The 21394-nt window shown below is 44.1% G+C and overlaps 1 protein-coding gene across 1 annotated transcript in view; it reads left to right on the plus strand.

Annotated features, from left to right (window-relative positions):
• The window catches only part of LOC143986781 (uncharacterized), a 154645-nt gene extending 134394 nt beyond the window's left edge, over positions 1 to 20251 (plus strand). The window contains exons 9-10 of the mRNA XM_077485187.1: positions 13844 to 13950; positions 19718 to 20251. Of these exons, the coding sequence (XP_077341313.1) occupies positions 13844 to 13950; positions 19718 to 19817 (207 nt within the window). The 3' untranslated portion in view covers positions 19818 to 20251. The remainder of the gene's footprint in view (positions 1 to 13843; positions 13951 to 19717) is intronic.
• The last annotated feature ends 1143 nt before the right edge of the window (positions 20252 to 21394 follow it).

Below are 21394 nucleotides of genomic sequence, written 5' to 3' on the forward strand. Positions count from 1 at the left end.
ACTCCTAGCGCGGCTTGCGGGAGAGCCTTTCAGCGTATGCCACGTGTAAAGTCACTCAGCGGGGCTCGGCGGTGCTCGGTGGAGCTCGGAGGCGCTCGTAAATCCTCAACCGTGTTTTGCTTGATTTCAGGTCCCCGGATACATACGGAGATCCCCGAGGCCTCTGCCTGTACTCGGCAGACTACGCTGGCGCTCCTCCTCCCACCCAGCGTCAATAATCGGCTCCGGCCCTTTCACACTGCACCGCACCACAACTCTGGTCACCGTATTCTCATCAGGGGGTCAGGGAGGGAGCCATACACAGCGTCTCACATCCCTCACTCACTCACTCCACCTCGCACATCCAGTCACACCCCAGTCCAGAGAGTTCTCTTGATGAGCCGGAGTAATTCATTACATTCGCCTCGCAGCTTCTTGATAGCCACTGGTGAAAGTTGATGTTTGTGTATACGGCCGAAATCCAAAAGACTTTGGCAATTGTAGTTATGTTTTAACCCTTTCATGACTAAGCCTATTTTTGGCATTTGGTGTTTACAAGTTAAAATCCATATTTTTTGCTAGAAAATTACTTAGAACCCCCAAACATTATTTATATATATATTTTTAGCAGAGACTCTAGAGAATAAAATGGCGATTGTTGCAATATTTTATGTCACACGGTATTTGTGCAGCGGTGTTTTAAACGCAACTTTTTGGGAAAAGGGACACTTTCATGAATTAAAAAAAAAACGAAACAGTAAAATTAGACCAATTTTTTTGCATAATGTGAAAAATAATGATAGCCAAGTAAATAGATGCCAAACATGTCACGCTTTATAATTGCACGCACTCATGGAATGACGACAAACTACGGTAGCTAAAAATCTCCATAGGCGACGCTTTAAAAAAAAATTCCGGTTACCAGGTAAGAGGAGGTCTAGTGCTAGAATTATTGCTCTCGCTCTGACAATCGCGGCGATACCTCACATGTGTGATTTGAACATCGTTTATATATGCGGGCGCGACTTCCGCATGCGTGTTCTTTGCTGCGTGAGCTTGCAGCAATGGGGGCACTTTAAAAAAAATTCTTATTTATTTTAAAATGAATAAATTGTTTTAAAAAAAAAATTTTTTGATCACTTTTATTGCTGTCACAAGGAATGTAAACATCCCTTCTGAAAGTAATAGGTGGTGACAGGTACTCTTTATGGAGGGATCGGGGGTCTAAAAGACCCCCGATCCCTCCTTTACACTTCAAAGTATTAAGATCGCCATTTTCGGCGATTCTGAATACTGTATTTTTTTTCTAAAACCGGCGCCATTGGCAGCCGAGTAAACGGGAAGTTACATCATGACGTCGCTTCCGTGTTTACGATTAGGAGACTGGAATGAAGCCGCATACGGCTTCAAGCCAGTCTCTCCCTAGCCGCCAGAAGCAGCAGATGTTCGATCTGGGTTTCTGATTGAACGGGAGCCCCGGTAAGATCTGCGGGAGGCGGTGGGAGGGGGGGGGCGTCCCCTCCGGCATAACAGCCGAGCGGCTTATAGCCGCATCGGTTGTTATGGCGGGAAAGCCGATCGCCGGCTCTGAAAAACGGTACCGGATGATGCCTGCAGGTGCGGGCATCATCCCGGTATAACCCCCGAAAGCCGAGTACACACATCTTCGTACGCTCGGTGGGTTAAAGTAGTTTCCAGAAGACTTTGTGATAAGGTAGGAAAATAGTTCAGGAACTATCGCTGGATGGGTCCTGATGGTGGTTTTCAGATAACTAAGGTTAGATGAATAGTATTATGGGGCACTGCGGCCAGTGTTTGTCTTTGAGCCTGCTTGTCGGCTTGAGGCCTATTATTACGCTTGGAGAGGGACCGCAGTGCCAGATTGTTATTGGTTCAGAAGTTTTACTAATTGCCTGCACAGACCAATGCCAGATATCTGTTGCTAACAGAATTTTTATATTTTCATAGTTTTTATTTCAGAGTTTTTTATTGGAATTTATTTATTTGTTTTTAAAATAAAGTAGGCTGCTACGGCCTTTTGTTACTCCAACCGGCGTGGTCTCAAGTTAATGGGTATAAGGTAAGGTTGGGGTCTGGAAGTATCATATCTGTTATACAACAGTCATGGACATTTTCACTTAGGGGTGTACTCACTTTTGTTGCCAGCAGTTTAGACATTAATGGCTGTGTGTTGAGTTATTTTGAGGGGACAGCAAATTTACACTATTATACAAACTGTACACTCACTACTTTACATTGTAGCAAAGTGTCATTTCTTCAGTGTTGTCACATGAAAAGATATAATAAAATATTTACAAAAATGTGAGAGGGGTGTACTCACTTTTGTGAGATACTGTATGAATAAGTGCATCAAGCATATTTAAACATGGATCATAGGCATAAGACTGCATATTGATTATTTACCTACTGGCAAAGCAATAATGGTGTTTTTATTGTCCTTTTAAGGAGAAGATGCAAGCCAACAACAGTATTCAGGGTATTACACTATGTGGTACCCCATCCTAGGACAATGTAGTCCATACAGTAAGGTTTAAAATCCTTTCCGATCGAGGCTTGGTGATGAAGGACCCTGTATAGAGGGCAATGGTTGATTCAAACTGATGGTACAATCTGATAAATGAGACAGGTTAATCCCATACATAATCACAAATGTAGGCACATGTAGGAGATATAATAACTCACCTAAACAGCCCTTGTAATCAGGGTGGCTAGGTGCTTAAAACTAGACATGGACGCCGTTTTGTTCCGTACGAAAAAAAAAAATGTATCCGTAATTTGTGTACGAAAATTCAATTCGGATTCGTACGAAATACGAATTTTCGTTAGATTCGTAAACTTTTCATTAAATAACGAAAGTTCGTTATGATGAATTTATCATTATGAGGGGCTCCCCTCATCCCTGTGCTGTTCTGACTTCCTCTGATTGGTGAACAAAACACCAGTCATGTTTCTGTTCATTTGGATCTGAAATTCATTAACGAAATTTCGTATTTTGTATGAAATTCGTAAGCATAGAAATTCCTATAGGGTTCCCAACATCCCTGTGCTGAGTGTACACCCGCTGTGCCCATTATGAGGGGTTCCCACCATCCCTGTGCTGAGTTCCCAGGTCTGAGTTTACACCCGCTGTGCCCATTATGAGGGGTTCCCACCATCCCTGTGCTGAGTTCCCAGGTCTGTGTGTACACCCGCTGTGCCCATTATGAGGGGTTCCCACCATCCCTGTGCTGAGTTCCCAGGTCTGCGTGTATACCCGCTGTGCCCATTATGAGGGGTTCCCACCATCCCTGTGCTGAGTTCCCGGGTCTGCGTGTACACCCGCTGTGCCCATTATGAGGGGTTCCCACCATCCCTGTGCTGAGTTCCCATGTCTGCGTGTACGCCCGCTGTGCCCATTATGAGGGGTTATCACCATCCCTGTGCTGAATTGCTGCGTTTTTAAACTTTAGTTACGTTAACTTTTCGTTAAAATAACGAACGTTCGTTATGATGAATTTATCATTATGGGGGACTCCCACCATCCCTGTGCTGTGCTGACTTCCTCCGATTGGTGAAAAAAAAAACACCAGTCATGTTTCTGTTAGTTTGGATCCGAAATTCGTTAACGAAATTTCGTATTTCGTATAAAATTCATAAGCATAGAAATTCCCCATAGGGTTCCCACCATCCCTGTGCTGACTTCCTGGGGTTTTAAGTTTTAGGTCCATTAACTTTTCGTAACAATTACGAATTTTTGTTATGATGCATTTATCATTATGGGGGCTTCCCACCATCCCTGTGCTATGCTGACTTCCTGGGTTTTTAACTTTTAGGTTTGTTAACTTTTCATTAAATACAAATGTTCCTTATGAATTTGGATCTGAAATTCGTAAACAAAATTCCGTAATTAGTTCGGAATTCGTATGCATAAAAATTCGTATTTCGGATTCGTATGAATTTTCGGAATTTCGTAGGAGTTTTTGTTTCGTATGAAACTAATCGCACATGTCTACTTAAAACTTGTCAGGATGGCAGGGACATAAAAACAGATACTACCCACAAATAGGACCTGTATACAAGCAAACAGAGTATGTCTCAGAATGGCAATACAAGCCTGTGTGCAGAAACCACCAAACCTCCTATACTTGTATCATAAAAGAAACACATAAAAAAATATCCATAACCTCTATGGTGCTCGATCTGCAAAAAAAGAAACAATATAAATAGCAATACACACACACACACACCTCTTATATAATCATAACTATAATATGGTTAATAACATACTTTAGAATCCATTGTTTCTGATGTAAAATTACAGTTGGAAGTACATAAAAATGTACTATATCTGCTAACTTGTATGCAAAAACACAAACTAGGTAATTGAAAAGATCTTGCTGATCAACTTGTTCTTAACACTGACAAAAAATGTGATACATTTGACCATATCTAAGAAACTAGAGCTCATGTAGTCTAAAAAGCAAGGCACCAAGAAAAAGTTTTTTTTTTTTTTTTTTTTGGGCTGTGTAATTAATTGCTGTTTTAGGTAACATAACCAAGTTTTACAAACACTTTATGTCGTCTTTATGACCCTAAATGCCAAGAAGATGGCCAGCTTTTTGATTGTCAATGTATATGCATCTACCCATCATCCATACCTTGCAGCCTTTGAGCTGGCAGGATGCAATGGGAATTTCCCTCTCAATACCCCCGTATGTGTTGCTAGCATGCATTGAGTTGGGACAGAGAAAACTATTTTTATGAGTGTCAGCAGCAATTCCAGGACCAGGTCATCCACTGTCCAGAGCAAGGATACCAATCTGTGCCCCCTGGGTAGAACAGGTGGTGGGGCTAATTGCTGTGTATGCCATATCAAACATATGTTAGGCAGGCCCAGGGGTGGACTGATAACTCATGGGGCCCCCAGGCAATCCGAGATTATGGGGCCACACAGTATACAATCACACAGTATACACATACACATACATGTACACACAGTATACACAGACATGTTTCTATTGGCTGAGAAGGTACTGGAGAGGTGGGGCACCTATAATCTTGGGGTTTTTAGACCAAAAGGATGTCTGTAAGGGACAGATGTAAAAAAAAAAAAAAAACAGATACATGCTGTCCCTGGTTTTACTGAGGCTGGCAACCCTGATGGGGCCCCTAGTGGCTCGGGGCCCTTGGGCAGTGCCTGAGTGGCCCAATGGTCAGTCTGCCCCTGGGCAGGTCATACACTGTGTGGTTGCAGGAAAGAAATTTGGACGATATCCTCATCAACACTGAGACAGTGCTTGCTGAGTAATCGCTGCCGCACGGGGGGGGGGGGGGGTGTAAGCTGTCCCCACGGGGGACTAGCGGCTATAGCAGAAAGAGAATCCAACAAGCAGGTTGTACATTTAGAACAGAGGGAAATTTAAACAGGAAAAAATTCCCCCAAGAAGAACGGCCTGAGACCTGACGCTAGATAGACATAGGCGCCGTCAATAAATTAGTTCAGTTCCGTTCCGGTTCGTATAAGCCCTTGTACACACACGGTCGGACATTCCGACAACAAAATCCGTCAGATCTTGTCCGACAGATTTTGTCCGACGGATTTTGTCCGAAACTTGTGTTACATACACACAGTCGGATAAAGTTGGCAGAAAATCCGATCGTACGTAACGTGATGACGTTATTTCATTACGATGGGACTACGTTCAGGCTAGTAGCCAATAGCTTTGGTCTAGGAATTTGATCTGAGCATGCGTGGCACTTTGTCCGATCGGAATTCTCTACACAATCGGACAAAGTCCGATCGGATCATGTTGTCGGAAAGTTTTATAGCCCAGCTCTAAAACTTTGTCCGTCGGATATTCCGATGGAAACGGTCCAATGGAGCCCACACACAGTCGGATTATCTGACAACACGGTCTTATCGGACAGTTTCCTTCGGACTGTCGGACCGTGTGTACAAGGGCTTAGAATTAATTCGTACTTCGTATTTTGTGTCCGAAATTCCATTTCAATTCGTAGGTTCGTTAACTTGTACGAACGTTCTTTACGATGAATTTAAAGGCAAAAATATACCTCAATATGACAGTCAATGCTGATGGAAATTTGGTTTTTATCAGAAATACGAAATTCCGTTGAATTTCCTATCCGAAATACGAATTTTGTGCTGTGCTGACTTCCTCCTGGGGATTCGTAAACAAAAGTTCATATTTCGTACAAAATGCGGACGCATGGCAATTCGTATTTCGGATCCTCCCGAACGTACGAATTTAGGGAAATTCGTACGAAACTTATCGCACATTTCTATTGCTAGATTGATATAATAAATTTTAATAATAGAAAAAGAACAAAATATACAAAACCACTTCAAAAAATGTCCTATAGCGAAGAGAGATCACATAGGCAAAACCACAGAGAATTAAAAAAGACAGCGTCTATTTAAAAAGGGGAAATGCAACTCACCACAATCAAGCAGTTTAAGCAAAGGGGCATATGACTATAGTCCATATGTGGGTGGTTTGTGCGTGCAATCAAACAAAGCTGAGTAGAGACATTATATTTCAGCAAAACAAGGAACAGAATGGTAGTGCATTATTTTAGCACTTATAGACCAGTTCCATAGAAAGCTTTTCATAGGTTAGCTTTGTTTCACAGAGAAGTCCGGCAGCACAGTGTGATATTCTATCAGCACATAAGCACATAGCAATCAGGCACTCATCAGCATATTGGTATAGCCTTAGTTCAACAAAATACAGTGGATCAAGCAGGGGAAGCAAAGCAGGTACAGAGCTCTGAGGATGTTAGCATCCCCATTGGCTAACAAAACACGTCAACGAGTGTGACGTAAGCGTGTCATACGGAGGAAATGGTTGCTTGCAACATGAGTCTGCAATGACCAGAGGCACTTTTTTAATTCTCTGTGGTTTTGCCTATGTGATATCTCTTCGCGATAGGAAATTTTTTGAAGTGGTTTTGTATATTTTTGTTCTTTTTCTATTATTAAAATTGATTATATCAATCTAGGAATTTTTTTCTGTTTAAATCCCCTCTGTTTGTTCTGATATTCTTTAAAACCGGGGGAGTCGTGGTTTCTGACTAATCTTAGTCTAGAATTTAGTTGCAGATTAATAATTCTAAATGCAATTAAATTGGTTAGATCCGGGCACCAAATCTATTTTTTCCGGAGGTTGTACATTTAGCCTGCCCATTAACTGTTCAAATCTCAGCCAGTTCCTACTGAACCAGCTGAGATTCGAATTGTGTATGGCTGGACTTATGCTTGTGCCATAAACCTAAATAATGCCATTGCTATGACCACAATATTTTACTGATGTTGCACCCTGAAGTTTAGCCAGGGTTGCTCCTAAATTTGCCTGCCAGGTGTATTTTCCTTGGCCTATTAAGGATCAATTGAGTTTACCTTAAGTCTGGAAGTGCTGCCCTTCTCTCTTCTGCAGCTAGGTGGCCAGGTACCTGGTGACATTAGATAAGACTAGGGCAATGCAAGGAAAGATTAGGAGTATATGGGGTATCTCAGCCAATGGGCAGGGGTTTTCTTGGATCCCTTGGCCTGCTGGGAGACCCTATATATTTGGGTGGAGTCAGGTGATCTATGTTCTGTGCCACCTGGACGACTGTCTGGGTGGATGTGTGTTGTGTTGCCTGGGCTGCGAGGCAGGAGTTTGGGCCTATCCTGGGTACATCTGGCTGCTAGGCTGTCTGAGGGCCTATCCAGAAGCAAGAGAGCAGTGTAAGTTTGGGATAGCGGCTCGCAGTCCAACCAGAAGTGACGGTTCTACCTGACGGAGAACCTGTTGTGGTCGGAGGTAGAGGGGAAGCTTTCGCCACTAAGAGAGCAACCAGCTTATTACCAGGGACCACAGTGAGTAGCTGAAGCAAGTACTGGAGCAGTATTCTCACCAACTGGGGACGGTGAAGAATCTGGAAACTTCAGCAGGTGCTAAGCCAGGAACGCAGCCAGAGGGGTGATGCTTGAGGAATATCTGAAGTGCCAAGCCAGGGACCCAGCAGGGAAGGTTGGGTGAAGCTTGAGGAAGATACTGTGTAACCAGATCGGAAGAGTTCAAGAGATTCAGTTGCAGTGAATCAGCAAGTCTAGTGAGAGAGACTGGGAGATCAGTGAGTCGAGAATCTACAAGAAGTGATTGTAGAGGAAGCAAAGGAGTTCATTAGTTTGTGTTAGAAACTGTAAGCCCTTGTACACACGGTCGGACATTCTGACAACCAAATCCGTTGGATTTTGTCCGACGGATTTTGTCTGAAACTGTTGCATACACACGGTCGGACAAAGTTGTCGGAAAATCACATTATGTACAATCGGATGACGTTATTTCGTTACGACGGGACTATGTTCAGGCTAGTAGCCAATAGCTTTGGTCTAGGAATTTGATCTGAGCATGCGTGGCACTTTGTCCGTCGGAGTAGGCTACACATGATCGGAGTATGTCCGATCTGAGCATTTTGTCGGAAAATTTTACGGACAAGTTGGAAAACTTGGTCCGTCGGATACTCCGACGGAAACAGTGCGATGGAGACCACACACAGTCGGATTATCCGACAAAACTGTCTGATAGGACACATTCCGTCGGAATCTCCAACCGTGTGTACAAGGGCTTAGACTGTTGCCATAGGAGACAGCGCACCTATACATGCAGATGTGGTGTCCCGCTGGATGCCTTTCCCTGCATGGATGTCTACCTGTAAAAGTCTCGGAGTCTACCAATTAACTTTGCAACTATCTAAGGGTGGCCTTGCCCTAAACCCTCTCTCCCATAGTTCTATTCAAGAGAATATAAATCTCTTTGCATTCAAAATGTGTCTGGCGCCCATGAATCTATCTTGCATTACACCCATCATGCTTTGTAACCCACGCTATACAGAAAGATGTCAGCTGTCCTGGGCCCTGGAGGGTATCATTAGACTAAAGGAGGCCTGGGACCTTGCTACACTTAGGTGCCATACTGTCCCATAGTAAAATAAGGGGCTAACGGTTGCCAAGGAAGAAATGCACGGTGCGGTGTGAGGGAAAAAACCTTGTGTGATGGTGTAACTAATAGAGATAAAATGTCTCTGTGTTGTGTCACTAGTATAGAAGAAGAAGAGATCGGTGTCATGGGAAAAATAACACTGTGCCTAAATCTCTACTCCAGGCAAAGCAGAAATACATACATGTAAGACCTCTGATTGGCTATTAAATAAGCAACCACATGCATCATTACCGTATTTACCGGCGTATAAGACGACCCGGCATATAAGACGACCCCCTAAAAACCTGCACAGTTAAAATGTTTTGCCCGTACTCACCGTTTAAGACGACCCCCGATTCCGAGGCTTCCGACGCTTCATATCCCTCTTCTTCTTCGTTCTTGCTGGAGCCATTTCCTTCTTCCTTCTGGTGCTGGAGCCAATCACGGCGAGCAATGTATTCTATTAATGAATACAAAGCCTGCTGGGATTGGCGGAGGCTGTTACATCATCAGCCCGCGCCTCACTCTCAAAGCCAATCGGAGCAGGCTACTGTGTGTAGCCTGCTCGGATTGGCAGAGATTGCTGCTCCAATCCGAGCAGGCTCTGTATTCATTTGAATACATCGCTCACTGGGATTGGTTCAGTGGTATATACTGTATGTAGCCGAAGCTACATACAGTATTACCGGACAGCCAGAAGGCATCCCAGCAGCGGACCCGGCGTATAAGACGACCCCTCCTTTTTGCTCAGTTTTTTTAAGTGTAAAAGGTCGTCTTATACGCCGGCAAATACGGTATTTCTTTATTGCTAGCAAGCTTCCAGTGTTTAACAGCATTGTGCAATATAGCAGGGCCTGGCTGACTCACATTTTAATATTCTCCATCTCCCTGTGATTTATTTATTTGAAGACTCATGTAAATTAAAATGTGTTTATTATATCAATTTTAACCCCCTACACAGCCCCTTTCATTGCAAGATATTCTCATTTGATTGAATCAGTTGTTTTACCTAAATAAGGTCAGCTCAGACCCACTTCTCAATGTTGTGCCCATCTGGGAATGAATGTGTAATGGCGTTCAGGCAAGTTCCCAGTATTGGTGTAAGGATGAAGCTCACCGCCTGGTTTCCTCCCCCCCAACACACATGAAGCACTGCACACAGAGCAGCTGCCCCTCCTGCCCCCTCTCTTGTCTCTGACCTGGTTAGCAGGATCACTATTGTAGTGCTACAAAAAACCCCAACCCCCCCCCCCCCCCCCCGTAGGAGCCGCTGGTGAATGTTGGTTATTTCCCACCCTGCAACGCCAGGCACATTCAATTCTCAATCACTCCTGAGGCAAAAAACAGCCCTTGCTTTTATTTATTTTTATTTACGGAGATTAAACTTGGATGTGATGGGATGCCCACTCTTCAGGGACATAAACTATATACATCCGGTATATACACACTTCACTTCTACCTCCAGCACAGAGTTGTTTGTAGAACTACAACTCCCAGGACCAGCTAGCATTGACCGTTTAATCCAACACAATTTCAGTTAGATACTTGTGAATGCCCTTTGCAGGCAGGGACCCACGGGCCCCTTTAGTGATGTAGTAAAAATAGAGGTCTTTGGTGCTAGCTGTCCTATTTGTGGCTACTGCTCCCAGTACCAACTCTTCAAGCACTGCCAGATCACCTGGCTGTAGCTGCTCTATTCACTAGTCCTCCTGGCTACTTCCCAGACTGGCTCTGCATCCATCCCAGACTGCTTGCATCTGGTCCCTTCAGGCATGCCTCAGTCCTCTGACTGCAACACTCACCAGCCCATCCTGGCTGTGTTCCTCCCTGGGGATTTGCCCAGCAGTGTTCACCTGCTGTCCTCTCCTGGTCAAGGTCCCCCTATATGTCCCCCCCGCCAACTAGAAGGCTACTCTTAAAGACCTCCGATGGCCTAACACTCCATCACCATCTTCCAACCAAATTCCACTGCCCCAGCTCGGCTGACCCAGAGTATTTGAGGGGGCCTGCCCCCTTCCAACCTTTCTGTTGGGGATTCATCAGGTCCCTCAGAACACTCCAGCCAGCTCTTCCTAGACCCCTCCCAACTGCTTCTGGAATATTCTCCAAGTTTCCAGATAGCAGGGGGAGTCATCAAAGAAGCTGCCATTGAGTCATCCAGCCTCCCTGAGTCACTCAACCCTGACCCAGAAAAAAAAATTACCTACACTAACGCAATACCTATACTTAGCACTCTAGCCATGCTAGGTGGTGCTACACTATGAACATAAATGAAGGCAGCTACTATACCATAGACAATTCTTGCCTTTGGACTCTCAGAGATATTAGAAACTGATGAGAGAATCAAGTCAGTGCAGAGCATTCATATCTGAGGTGTTTGTTTTGGCCAGAACAAATATTAACACCTTTTTTTTGTTTTTGAAATACCTGGTGAAAGGATGTTTTACTTACTTAAAGCGGAGTTCCACCCAAAAATTGAACTTCCGCTTTAAGCACCCCTCGCCCCCTTACATACAACATTTGGCATGTCATTTTTTTGAGGGGGAGTGGGGGCTTCGTTAGGCAGGGGACCTCCTGTCCCACTTCCTCCTTCCGCCCAGGGACCGCCAAGGCATCTCCGCCTTTCGCCTTAGGTGGCCCCTCCCTCTAGGAAATCTCCTGGGCCATGCGACAGGTCTCAGGAGATCGCCTATCCACTCAGGGCGACTCGTGCATGTGCTGTGCGTGCCCGGCCGTGAAGCCGAAAGCTGTGATGGCCGGGTGCCCAGAGTGGAAATGGAGGCGCCAGCAGAGAGGAGCGACACCCCGTTTGGCCGCATCGCTGGACCGTGGAACAGGTAAGTGTCTGTTTATTATAAGTTAGCAACTACACTTTTTGTAGCTGCTGAAGTTTATCATGATGTCAACACAAGCCAGTTATTAGCTTTCCTTTCCTCCTGCTGACAGCATTAGGAGGGGTGGAGACAGCTGATAACCAGCTTGTGTTAAATCAGTGCAGTCTGAATCAGTGCCCATCAGTGCCTCCTCATCAGTGCCCATCAGTGTAGCCTCATCAGCACACATCAGTGAATAGAAAAATGACCTGTTTGCAAAACTTTATAACAAACTAGGAAATTGTGTTTATTTTTTTTCAAAATGTTTGGTCTTTTTTTGTGTAGCAAAATATAAACGTGATGACGTGGTGATTAACCACTTCAGTACCAGGCACTTATACACCTTCCTGCCCAAGCCAATTTTCAGCGCTGACGCAATTTGAATGACAATTGCGCAGTCACGCTACACTATATCATTTTGTTCCCACAAATAGAGATTTCTTTTGGTGGTATTTGATCACCTCTGCGATTTTTATTTTTTGTGCAACAAATAAAAAAAGACCAAAAATTTTGAAGAAAGAAAAAAAGTTTTTCTTTCTGTTAAATTTTTTTGTAAATAAGTATGTTTTCTTCTTCAACGACAGGCACTGATATAGCTGCACTGACAAGGCGGCACTCATGGGCACCGATGAGGTGGTACTGATGGGCACTCATAGGCAGCACTGATGGGTGGCACGGATGGGCACTGATAGGTGGGCACTGATAGATACTGATGGGTAGCACTGATGGACACTGATGTGTGGCATTGCTGGGCATCACTGATTTTCTTTGTTCCATAATGGTGCAGTCAGTGCCCATTTGTGGGCACTTATTGGCATATACTAGGCATATGTTGGCACATGTGGATAGCCATGGGGGACGTACTTGACCACGTACCATATGTTAGAGGCTTCCCTGGTGGTTCTGGCAGCTTCCCTGGTGCTCCAGTGTGATAAACAATCAGCGCAGACCCCCCTGTCAGGAGAGCCGCCGATTGGCTCTCCTCTACTCGTGTCTGTCAGACGCGAGGGAGGAAAAGCCAATTAACGGCTCTTCCTGTTTACATCTCTGATCAGCTGTGATTTGACACGGCTGATCATGTGGTAAAGAGCCTCCGTCGGAGGCTCTTTACCGAGATTAGTGGTGCGGTGTCTCAAACTGAGGTCCTATGACGCCCAGTCAGGATGACTGAACCACCGTCCATCTGTCATTCTGCCATAGGACGGGCGGGAAGTGGATAAATACCACCAAAAGAAAGCTCTGTTTGTGTGAAAAAAATGATAAAAATTTCATATGGGTACAGTGTTGCATGACTTAAAGTGTGACAGCGCAGAAAGCTCTGTCAGATTGGCCTGAGCAGGAAGGGGGTAGTAGGCAAGGGGTTAAGGGAAATCTGTACTGACAAACATTAACTTGTTTCACCAGATGTAATGCAGAGGTGCAGCTGCAAAGAGAGTGGGCTTTAAAGCTGTTGTAAACCTCTGAACTTTTTTTTCGTCTTGCCTACAAGGCAAAGGCATAATGTGCTAGTATGCATAGCATACTAGCACATTATGTGAAACGAAACAAAGTCCGCAAACCCAAAAGGAAGATGGGTGAAGGTGGATGCTGTCTCCAGGTGGAAGATCACAGCATCTTGTCATTTCTTCTATATGAATTAATAGCACAATGAACTGCTGAGATATAACCACTTGCTTTTTTTTGTTTGGACTTATTTTCACTGTTCAATTTGTTTATAGCAATTATTGTTTTTGGATGATTAATTGTTGCACTGTTATTTATATACATTCACTAAGAATTTTTCTAGTGTGTTGCTGGTTGTGCACTATACATATGATACATTTAGATCAGGTGACATGTCCAGTACGGCAGTGATGGTGTGTAACGTGCGGTTTTCCATAGCAGCCAATGAAAATGTAGCCTTTGTAGGTCAGATCACTCTAGATTGATAAAAGGCACAGTCTGATTTGTCTCTTTACACCGCCTCATAAAGGTAACAAATGTAAGATAATTGTTTTTTCTTGCTAGGAAAATGTGAACCGCTTCAAGAAGCATACTGATGAACAATGGTGTGGTGGCTACAATGAAAATGGGGAGCAGAAATGGCTGAACAAGGCATTGGGAGAAAATGAGAGGTTAGTGGAAGCTGCTATGTGATGCGCAAAATGAATGACCACTATTGAATAAGCATACACATTTAATCCTAATAAAATCAGAACTGCAAGATAAATTTGTTTAAAGTCCAGAGGTCTAACAGCATTTATCAAAAACCAAACCCACCCTGTAACCTGAACGCTAGCCCTCGCTGTAACCCTAACGCTAGCCCTCGCTGTAACCCTAACGCTAGCCCTCGCTGTAACCCTAACGCTAGCCCTCGCTGTAACCCTAACGCTAGCCCTCGCTGTAACCCTAGTGCTGCGCACACACGATTGGAATTCTCATCAGAAAAGCCTTGGATGGTTTTTTTTTTCGATGGAATTCCGCTCAAGCTTGTGTTGCCTACACACCAAATTCCGACTGTCAAGAATGTGGTGACAACACTACGACGACCCGCGAAAATTAAGTTCAATGCTTCCGAGCATGCGTCAAATTGTTCCCGAGCATGTGTCGGAATTTTTTCGCATTGGAATTACCACAGACGATCGGAATTTCCGATAGAAACGTCTTCAGTCGGAAAAATTGAGAACATGCTTTCAATCTTTTGCTGGCCGAAATTCCGCCAGCAAAAGTCCGATGGAGCATACACACGGTCGCATTTTCTGACCAAAAGCTCACATCTGTGTTTTGCTTGCGGAATTTCCGATTGTGTGTGCGCGGCATTACACCAACCCTCTCTGTAACCCTAACACTAACCCTCTCTGTAACCCTAAACCCTTGTACACACGGTCGGACATTCCGACGGAAAATGTCCGATCGGACCGTGTTGTCGGATAATCCGACCGTGTGTGGGCTCCATCGGACTGTTTCTGTCGGAATATCTGACCAACAAAGTTTTAGAGCTGGGCTGTAAAATTTTCCAACAACGTGATCTGATCGGACTTTGTCCGATCATTTGTAGACAATTCCGATCAGACAAAGTGCCACGCATGCTCAGATCAAATTCCTAGATCAAAGCTATTGGCTACTAGCCTGAACAAAGTCCCGTCGTAACGAAATAACGCCATCACGTTCTGAACGATTGGATTTTCCAACAACTTTGTCCGACCGTGTGTATGCAACACCAGTTTCGGACAAAATCCGATGGATTTGGTTGACGGAATGTCCGACCGTGTGTACAAGGGCTAACACTAGCCCTCGCTGTAACGCCAACAATAACCCTCTCTATAACACCAACCCTAACCCTCCCTGTAACCCCAGAACTAGCCCTCCCTGTAACCCTAATATTAACCTTCCCTGTAACCCCAACACTAGTCCTCCCCATAATCCCAACACTAATCCTTCCTGTAACCCCAACACTATTCCTCCCTATACCATAATATTAACCATCCTTGTAGCCCAAAGCCCTTGTACACACGGTCGGAGAATCCGTCGGAATGTGTCCTATCGGACCGTGTTGTCGGATAATCTGACTGTGTGTGGTATGCATCGGACCGATTCCGTCTGAATATTCGTCGGACCCAATTTTCCAACATGTTGGAAATATTTCCCGACCAACTGGTTCGATCGGACATACTCCGATCATGTGTAGAGAATTTTGATCGGACCAAGTGCCACGCATGCTCAGATCAAATTCCTACATCAAAGCTATTGGCTACTAGCCTGAATGTAGTCCCATCGTAACAAAATTATGTCATCACGTTCTGAAAGATCGGATTTTTCGACAACTTATTCCGACCGTGTGTATGCAACAGTTTCGGACAAGATCGGACGGGCAAAATCCGACGGATTTGGTTGTGGAAATCTCCGACCGTGTGTACAGGGGCTAACACTAATCCTCCCTGTAACCCTCACACTAATCTTCCCTGTAACCCTAATACTAACTCCAACACTAACCTTCTCTGTAACCTTACGATAACCCTCCATGTAATCTTAATGCTGTGTAACCTTTGGACTAACCTTTCCTGTAACATGCATGTCAGCCCTCACTGTAACACTAACCTACTCTCCCCATAACACTATCACTAAGCGTACCTGTAAGCCTTACACTAGCCCTCCCTTTAACCCAAAAATTAAGCTTTCCTGTGACTCTAATGCCAGTACTGTAATCTTCACACATTAACCCTCTCTGTAACCCAACACTAACCCTTTCTGCAAACCTAACTGCACATACAATCCTAACACTAACCCTCCATGTAACACTAATGCCCTGTACACAGTGTCAGACATTCCGACCACAAAATCCGTCGGATTTTTTCCAACAGATTTTGTCCAAAACTGGTATTGCATACACCCGGTCGGACAAAGTTGGCGGAAAATCCTATCGTTAGGAATGAGGTGACATTCCTTGTGTACAACGGGACTACGTAGAGGCTAGTAGCCAATAGCTTTGGTCCCGTAATTTGATCTGAGCATGCGTGGCACTTTGTCCAATCAGAATTCTCTACAAACGATCGGAAAAAGTCCGATCTGATTTTTTTGTCGGAAAATTTTAGATCCTGCTCGCAATTTTTTTCCATAGGAATTTCCGACGGAAAAAGTCCGATAGAGCCCACACATTTTCCAATAATATAATCTGATTGGACATTTTTCATCAGAATTTCCGACCGTGTGTATGGGGCATTACACGAGTCTTTCTTGTAACCCTCACAAAAAACCTTCCTGTAACCTTAAAGGTCAATTCACACCAGGCCTGCGCATGAATCGCACAAGAACATGCTGTGCAATTCACATGCAGTTCTGTGCAGTACAATTTCAGCCCATTCATTTTGAATAGGTTAAATTCACACCACACTGAACCAAAAGTAGTGCATGGTACAAAAGTACCATGCGATCTGGTGTGGGCAAACGCACTGCGTTTGCGACCTGCTATTGGGGTGTCATTAACTTTTTATTGACACCCGCTGCAGATCGCAAACAAAGTGCGTTTTTCTTGCGCTGTGAATCACACAGAAACATACTGCATAATCCTGTGCGGGCATGATATGAACCAGCCCTAATACTACACTAACCCTCAGGCATGCTCAGATTCAACTATGAGATGGAAGCTATTGGCTACTGGCTATTGAACTTCTTTTTCTAGTCCCGTCGTATGTGTTGTACGTCACCGCATTCTTGACAGTCGGAATTTGGTGTGACCGTGTGTATGCAAGACAGCTTGAGCGAAATCCCATTGGAATTCCGTCTGGAAAACCATCAGAGCTTTTTCTGACCAAAATTCCGATCGTGTGTGCGCGGCATTACCCTCCCTGTACCATAACACTAATCATTCCTATAACCCTCACAAGAAACCTACTAACAACTTTAACATTTTAACAAATTCTCACACTGACCCTTCTGTAACCCCAACACTTAACCCTTCCTGTAACCCCAACACTAACTATCCCTGTAGCGCTAACCCCTCTGTAATCCCTACAGTAACTTTCCCTGTAATCCCAACACTAACCCTCCCTGTAACTGTTATGCCGCATACACACGTTCGGACTATCCGGTGGACTTTGCAGCTGAGGTCCGCCAGCTTTTCCAAACGACCGGAACTGCCCACACACGACCAGACTTTTCCGGCGAAAAAAAATAAAAAATAATATATAATATAAATATATGTGTATATATATATATAAATATATGTGTATATATATATATATATATATATATATATATATATATATATATATATATATATATATATATATATATATATATATATATATATATATATATAATATATATATATATAGTACGGACTTTTGAAATGAACGGAATTGCCCACACACGGAGAAAAGCCTGTTCATTTTGAACGTGGCTCCAAGTAGGCGGGACTAGCGAATGAAGTCAATGTGGCCCCATCCATCGGCAAGATTGACACCTCGTTGGCCCCGTCACCTTGTATGGATTTAAAAGGGAACCCCTACGACAAAAAAACGGCATGGGGGTCCCCCAAAGTCCATAGCAGACCCTTATCCGAGCACGCAGCCTTGCCGGTCAGGAAAGGGGGTGGGGAAGAGCGAGCCCCCCCCTCATGAGCCATACCAAGCCGTGTGCCCTCAACATGGGGGAGCTTTGGGGACCCCAAAGCACCTTGTCCCCATGTTGATGAGGACAAGAGCCTGTTCCCGACAACCCTGGCCATTGTTTGTCGGGGTCTGTGGGCGGGGGGCTTATCGGAATCCGGGAGCCCCCTTTAATCAGGGGGCCCCCAGATACCGGCCCCCCACTCTATGTGAATGAGTATGGGGTACGATGTACCCCTACCCATTCACCTGGTGAAAAATGTGTAAATAAAAAAACACAACACAAGTTTTTAAAATAATTTATTAGACAGCTCGGGTGGTCTTCTTCCGTCTTGGGGGGGTCTTCTCGCCGGACTCCTCTGCTACCTTCTGCTCTTTTGCTAGCGCTTTTACTAGCGGAGGAGCCCGGCTTTCTTCTTCGTCGTCGCTGCCGTCTGGGGGTCTTGTCCCGCTCTTCGGTTCTTCTTGCCGGGCCTCCGATATCTTCTTATAGCTCTTTTACTAGCGTTGGCCCGGTCTTCTGCCAAGGCCAGACCCCTTCCTGTTTAAGACATGCCCTATTATCTGTAAACCACATCCCTTCCTCTTTAGGCTCCAACTTTTCCTCTTAGAGCCCCACCTCTTCCTCTCTGTACATTAGCACACACAATCACGCACCATTCACTCCATACTTACATTAATCACCCTACCCTGCCCCACCTCTAAACACACCATCATAAATTATCCCATGAAATTACACTGTTAAATGTTTTATGCAGAATTAATTTCCGAAAATAAATATTAACAACAACTTAAACAATATCAACATAAAGCATATCAGTACCTATCAGTACAGCCTCATCAGGGGCCACCAGTGCAGGCTATCTGTGCCCATCAGTGCAGCATATCAGTGCAGCTTAAGAGTGCCGCCTCATCTGTGCCCAACAGTGCAGCCTTATCAGTGCCCATCAGTACAGTCCCATCAGTGCAGGCTATCAGTGCCAATCGGTACAGTCCCATTCGTGTAGTATTCATCATTGCCCATTGGTGCAGCGTACCAGTGCCCATTGGTGCAGCCTACCAGTGCCCATCAGTGCAGCCTTATGTCGCGTACACACGATTGGATTTTCCGACAACAAATATTCAATGGGAGCTTGTTGTCGGAAATTCCGACCGTGTGTAGGCTCCATCGGACATTTTGAGAGCTGGTTCTCAAATTTTCCGACAACAAAATCCGTTGTCAGAAATTCCGATTGCGTGTACACAATTCCAACGCACAAAATTGCACGCATGCTCGGAATCAAGCATGAGAGCCGCACTGGCTATTGAACTTAATTTTTCTCGGCTCATCGTACGTGTTGTACGTCACCGCGTTCTTGACGATCGGAATTTCTGGCAACATTTGTGTGACTGTGTGTATGCAAGACAAGTTTGAGCCAACATCCGTCAGAAATAAATCCCAGAACTTCGTTGTCGAAATGTCCATTCATTTGTACACGGCATGACAGTGCCCATCAGTGCAGCCTGATAGTGCCCATCAGTGCAGCCTAACAGTGCCCATCAGTGCAGCCTAACAGTGCCCATCAGTGCAGCCTAACAGTGCCCATCAGTGCAGCCTAACAGTGCCCATCAGTGCAGCCTAATAGTGCCCATCAGTGCAGCCTAATAGTGCCCATCAGTGCAGCCTAACAGTGCCCATTGGCAACCCATATTTCCGCTGTCTGTCTGTGACTGTGTGTACTGCCCGTGCTCTTGCTTTAAGGTACTGTATTGTTCTGCAGATATTGGAGTTTCTGTTTTTTCATCTTTTCCACAGACTAAAGAACATTTCAGGACCTAATTGCCTAACTTGGAACCCTGGTGAAAGTTATCTAAGTGACTGTGCTGAAAAAAAAACATTTATTTGTATTAAATGAGGCAAGCAGGCCTTGTCTATTTTCCCTGGCACATGCCCAGCAGCTCTTCACACAGGAATCTGTTAGGACTGCCATTGTAACATCAAATATTATGAAATAGTATTTTCGGCAGAATCTACTTAAAACTTCTATTTGCAAAAATACACTACCAAACAGTGACATGCCTTGGGATGTAAGGACGTAAAGAACAGTCAGCCTTGGATAAAGTGGGAAGGGAATAGGCAGAGTGTCACCAGCTGTACAATTACTGTAAGAAGATCTTATTTCCAGTATGGAGTGACTAATATGTCCGGATTCCAGGCAAGCAGAACACGTGATTCTGAACCGGTTTTTCTCAAACTTTTTTGTGTTGACACACCACAAAGATCTACCAATTTTGTAGTGAAGAGCTTATTTATTTTTACATATATATTTCATTTTACATTTATTGTGAAGGATGTGCCTGCTTTCGAGAGCAAATCAGGTTGAAGCGATTTTGTAATTTTCTTCGTACTTTCGCTTGCTTCCTTGCTTTTCATTTAAGTTTCTCTTTCAGAGTTTCAGACATGATTGGGTACTTCTCCATCGCTAAACAATATACAAACTTTATTTATAAGCACGAAAGTTGAAATGGAACGGTCTCTAGTATTATAATATAATTAGAGCGATCGAGTTCTCCCGAGATCTCGCCTAAGTCTCGCGTTACAAAAAGAACCAATGAATGAAAGACTGACAGAGATTGCGGTTTTACATATGTTACTTTTTAAACTTTTGCGACATTGATTTACTATTTAGTTTTTCGCATATGTTCAAGGTTTCAAAACGCTAACCATTTTAAATATTCTTCAAAGCTCCCATGGCACACCTGCAGATCTTACAAGGCACACAGTTTGAGAATCACTGTTCTAAACCCAAACTGTTCGGGTGAATCCCGGGCAGGTGGCAATCCTATCCATGACCCTTGCTAGTCATGTCCTCTTGCAGGACTCATGACCTACTTTGCAATGGATCAGTTTTAGGTATAGCAGTATACAGAAAATTATTTTTCCAACGCTACAATGCAGGCTTTGTGTGCCCTGTGTAACCCCACTGTAGCAGTCATGCTTTTAACAACATTATGGGGTCTATTTATTTAAAAAAATATATATAATGTCTCAAACATTTGCCCAGCGGTCACGAAAAATAGCATATTTTGCCCAATACGTTTATTTCCTATGATCATCAGCTCCATTTAGTGGCCATAATGTTGCATTTTCATGATTGAGGTACACTATATTACCAAAAGTATTGGGACACCCACCTTTACACACACAAAAACATCAATGGCATCCCAGTCTTGGTCCATAGTGTTTAATATTGAGTTGATCTAACCTTTTTTTTTGTTTTTGTTTTCTGTTCAAAAAGTTTTTATTAAACAATATAGATATACAACATAGTCTTGCGTGTTTCTTTAAGGCAATACAGTTGTCTCATGTGCAAAAATAGTATACAGCTTTAGATACAAAACAAAGTCTATAAGTGGTCATGCTGCAAGTCAACAGTGTACAGATGGCAATACCTGGCTAGAGTCAACTTGACAGATGAGAGCCCATAGCATT

The sequence above is a fragment of the Lithobates pipiens genome, unplaced genomic scaffold (assembly GCF_037356315.1).
Source record: "Lithobates pipiens isolate NorthernLeopardFrog02 unplaced genomic scaffold, aLitPip1_a1.2 Scaffold_18, whole genome shotgun sequence".
NCBI lineage: Eukaryota > Metazoa > Chordata > Amphibia > Anura > Ranidae > Lithobates > Lithobates pipiens.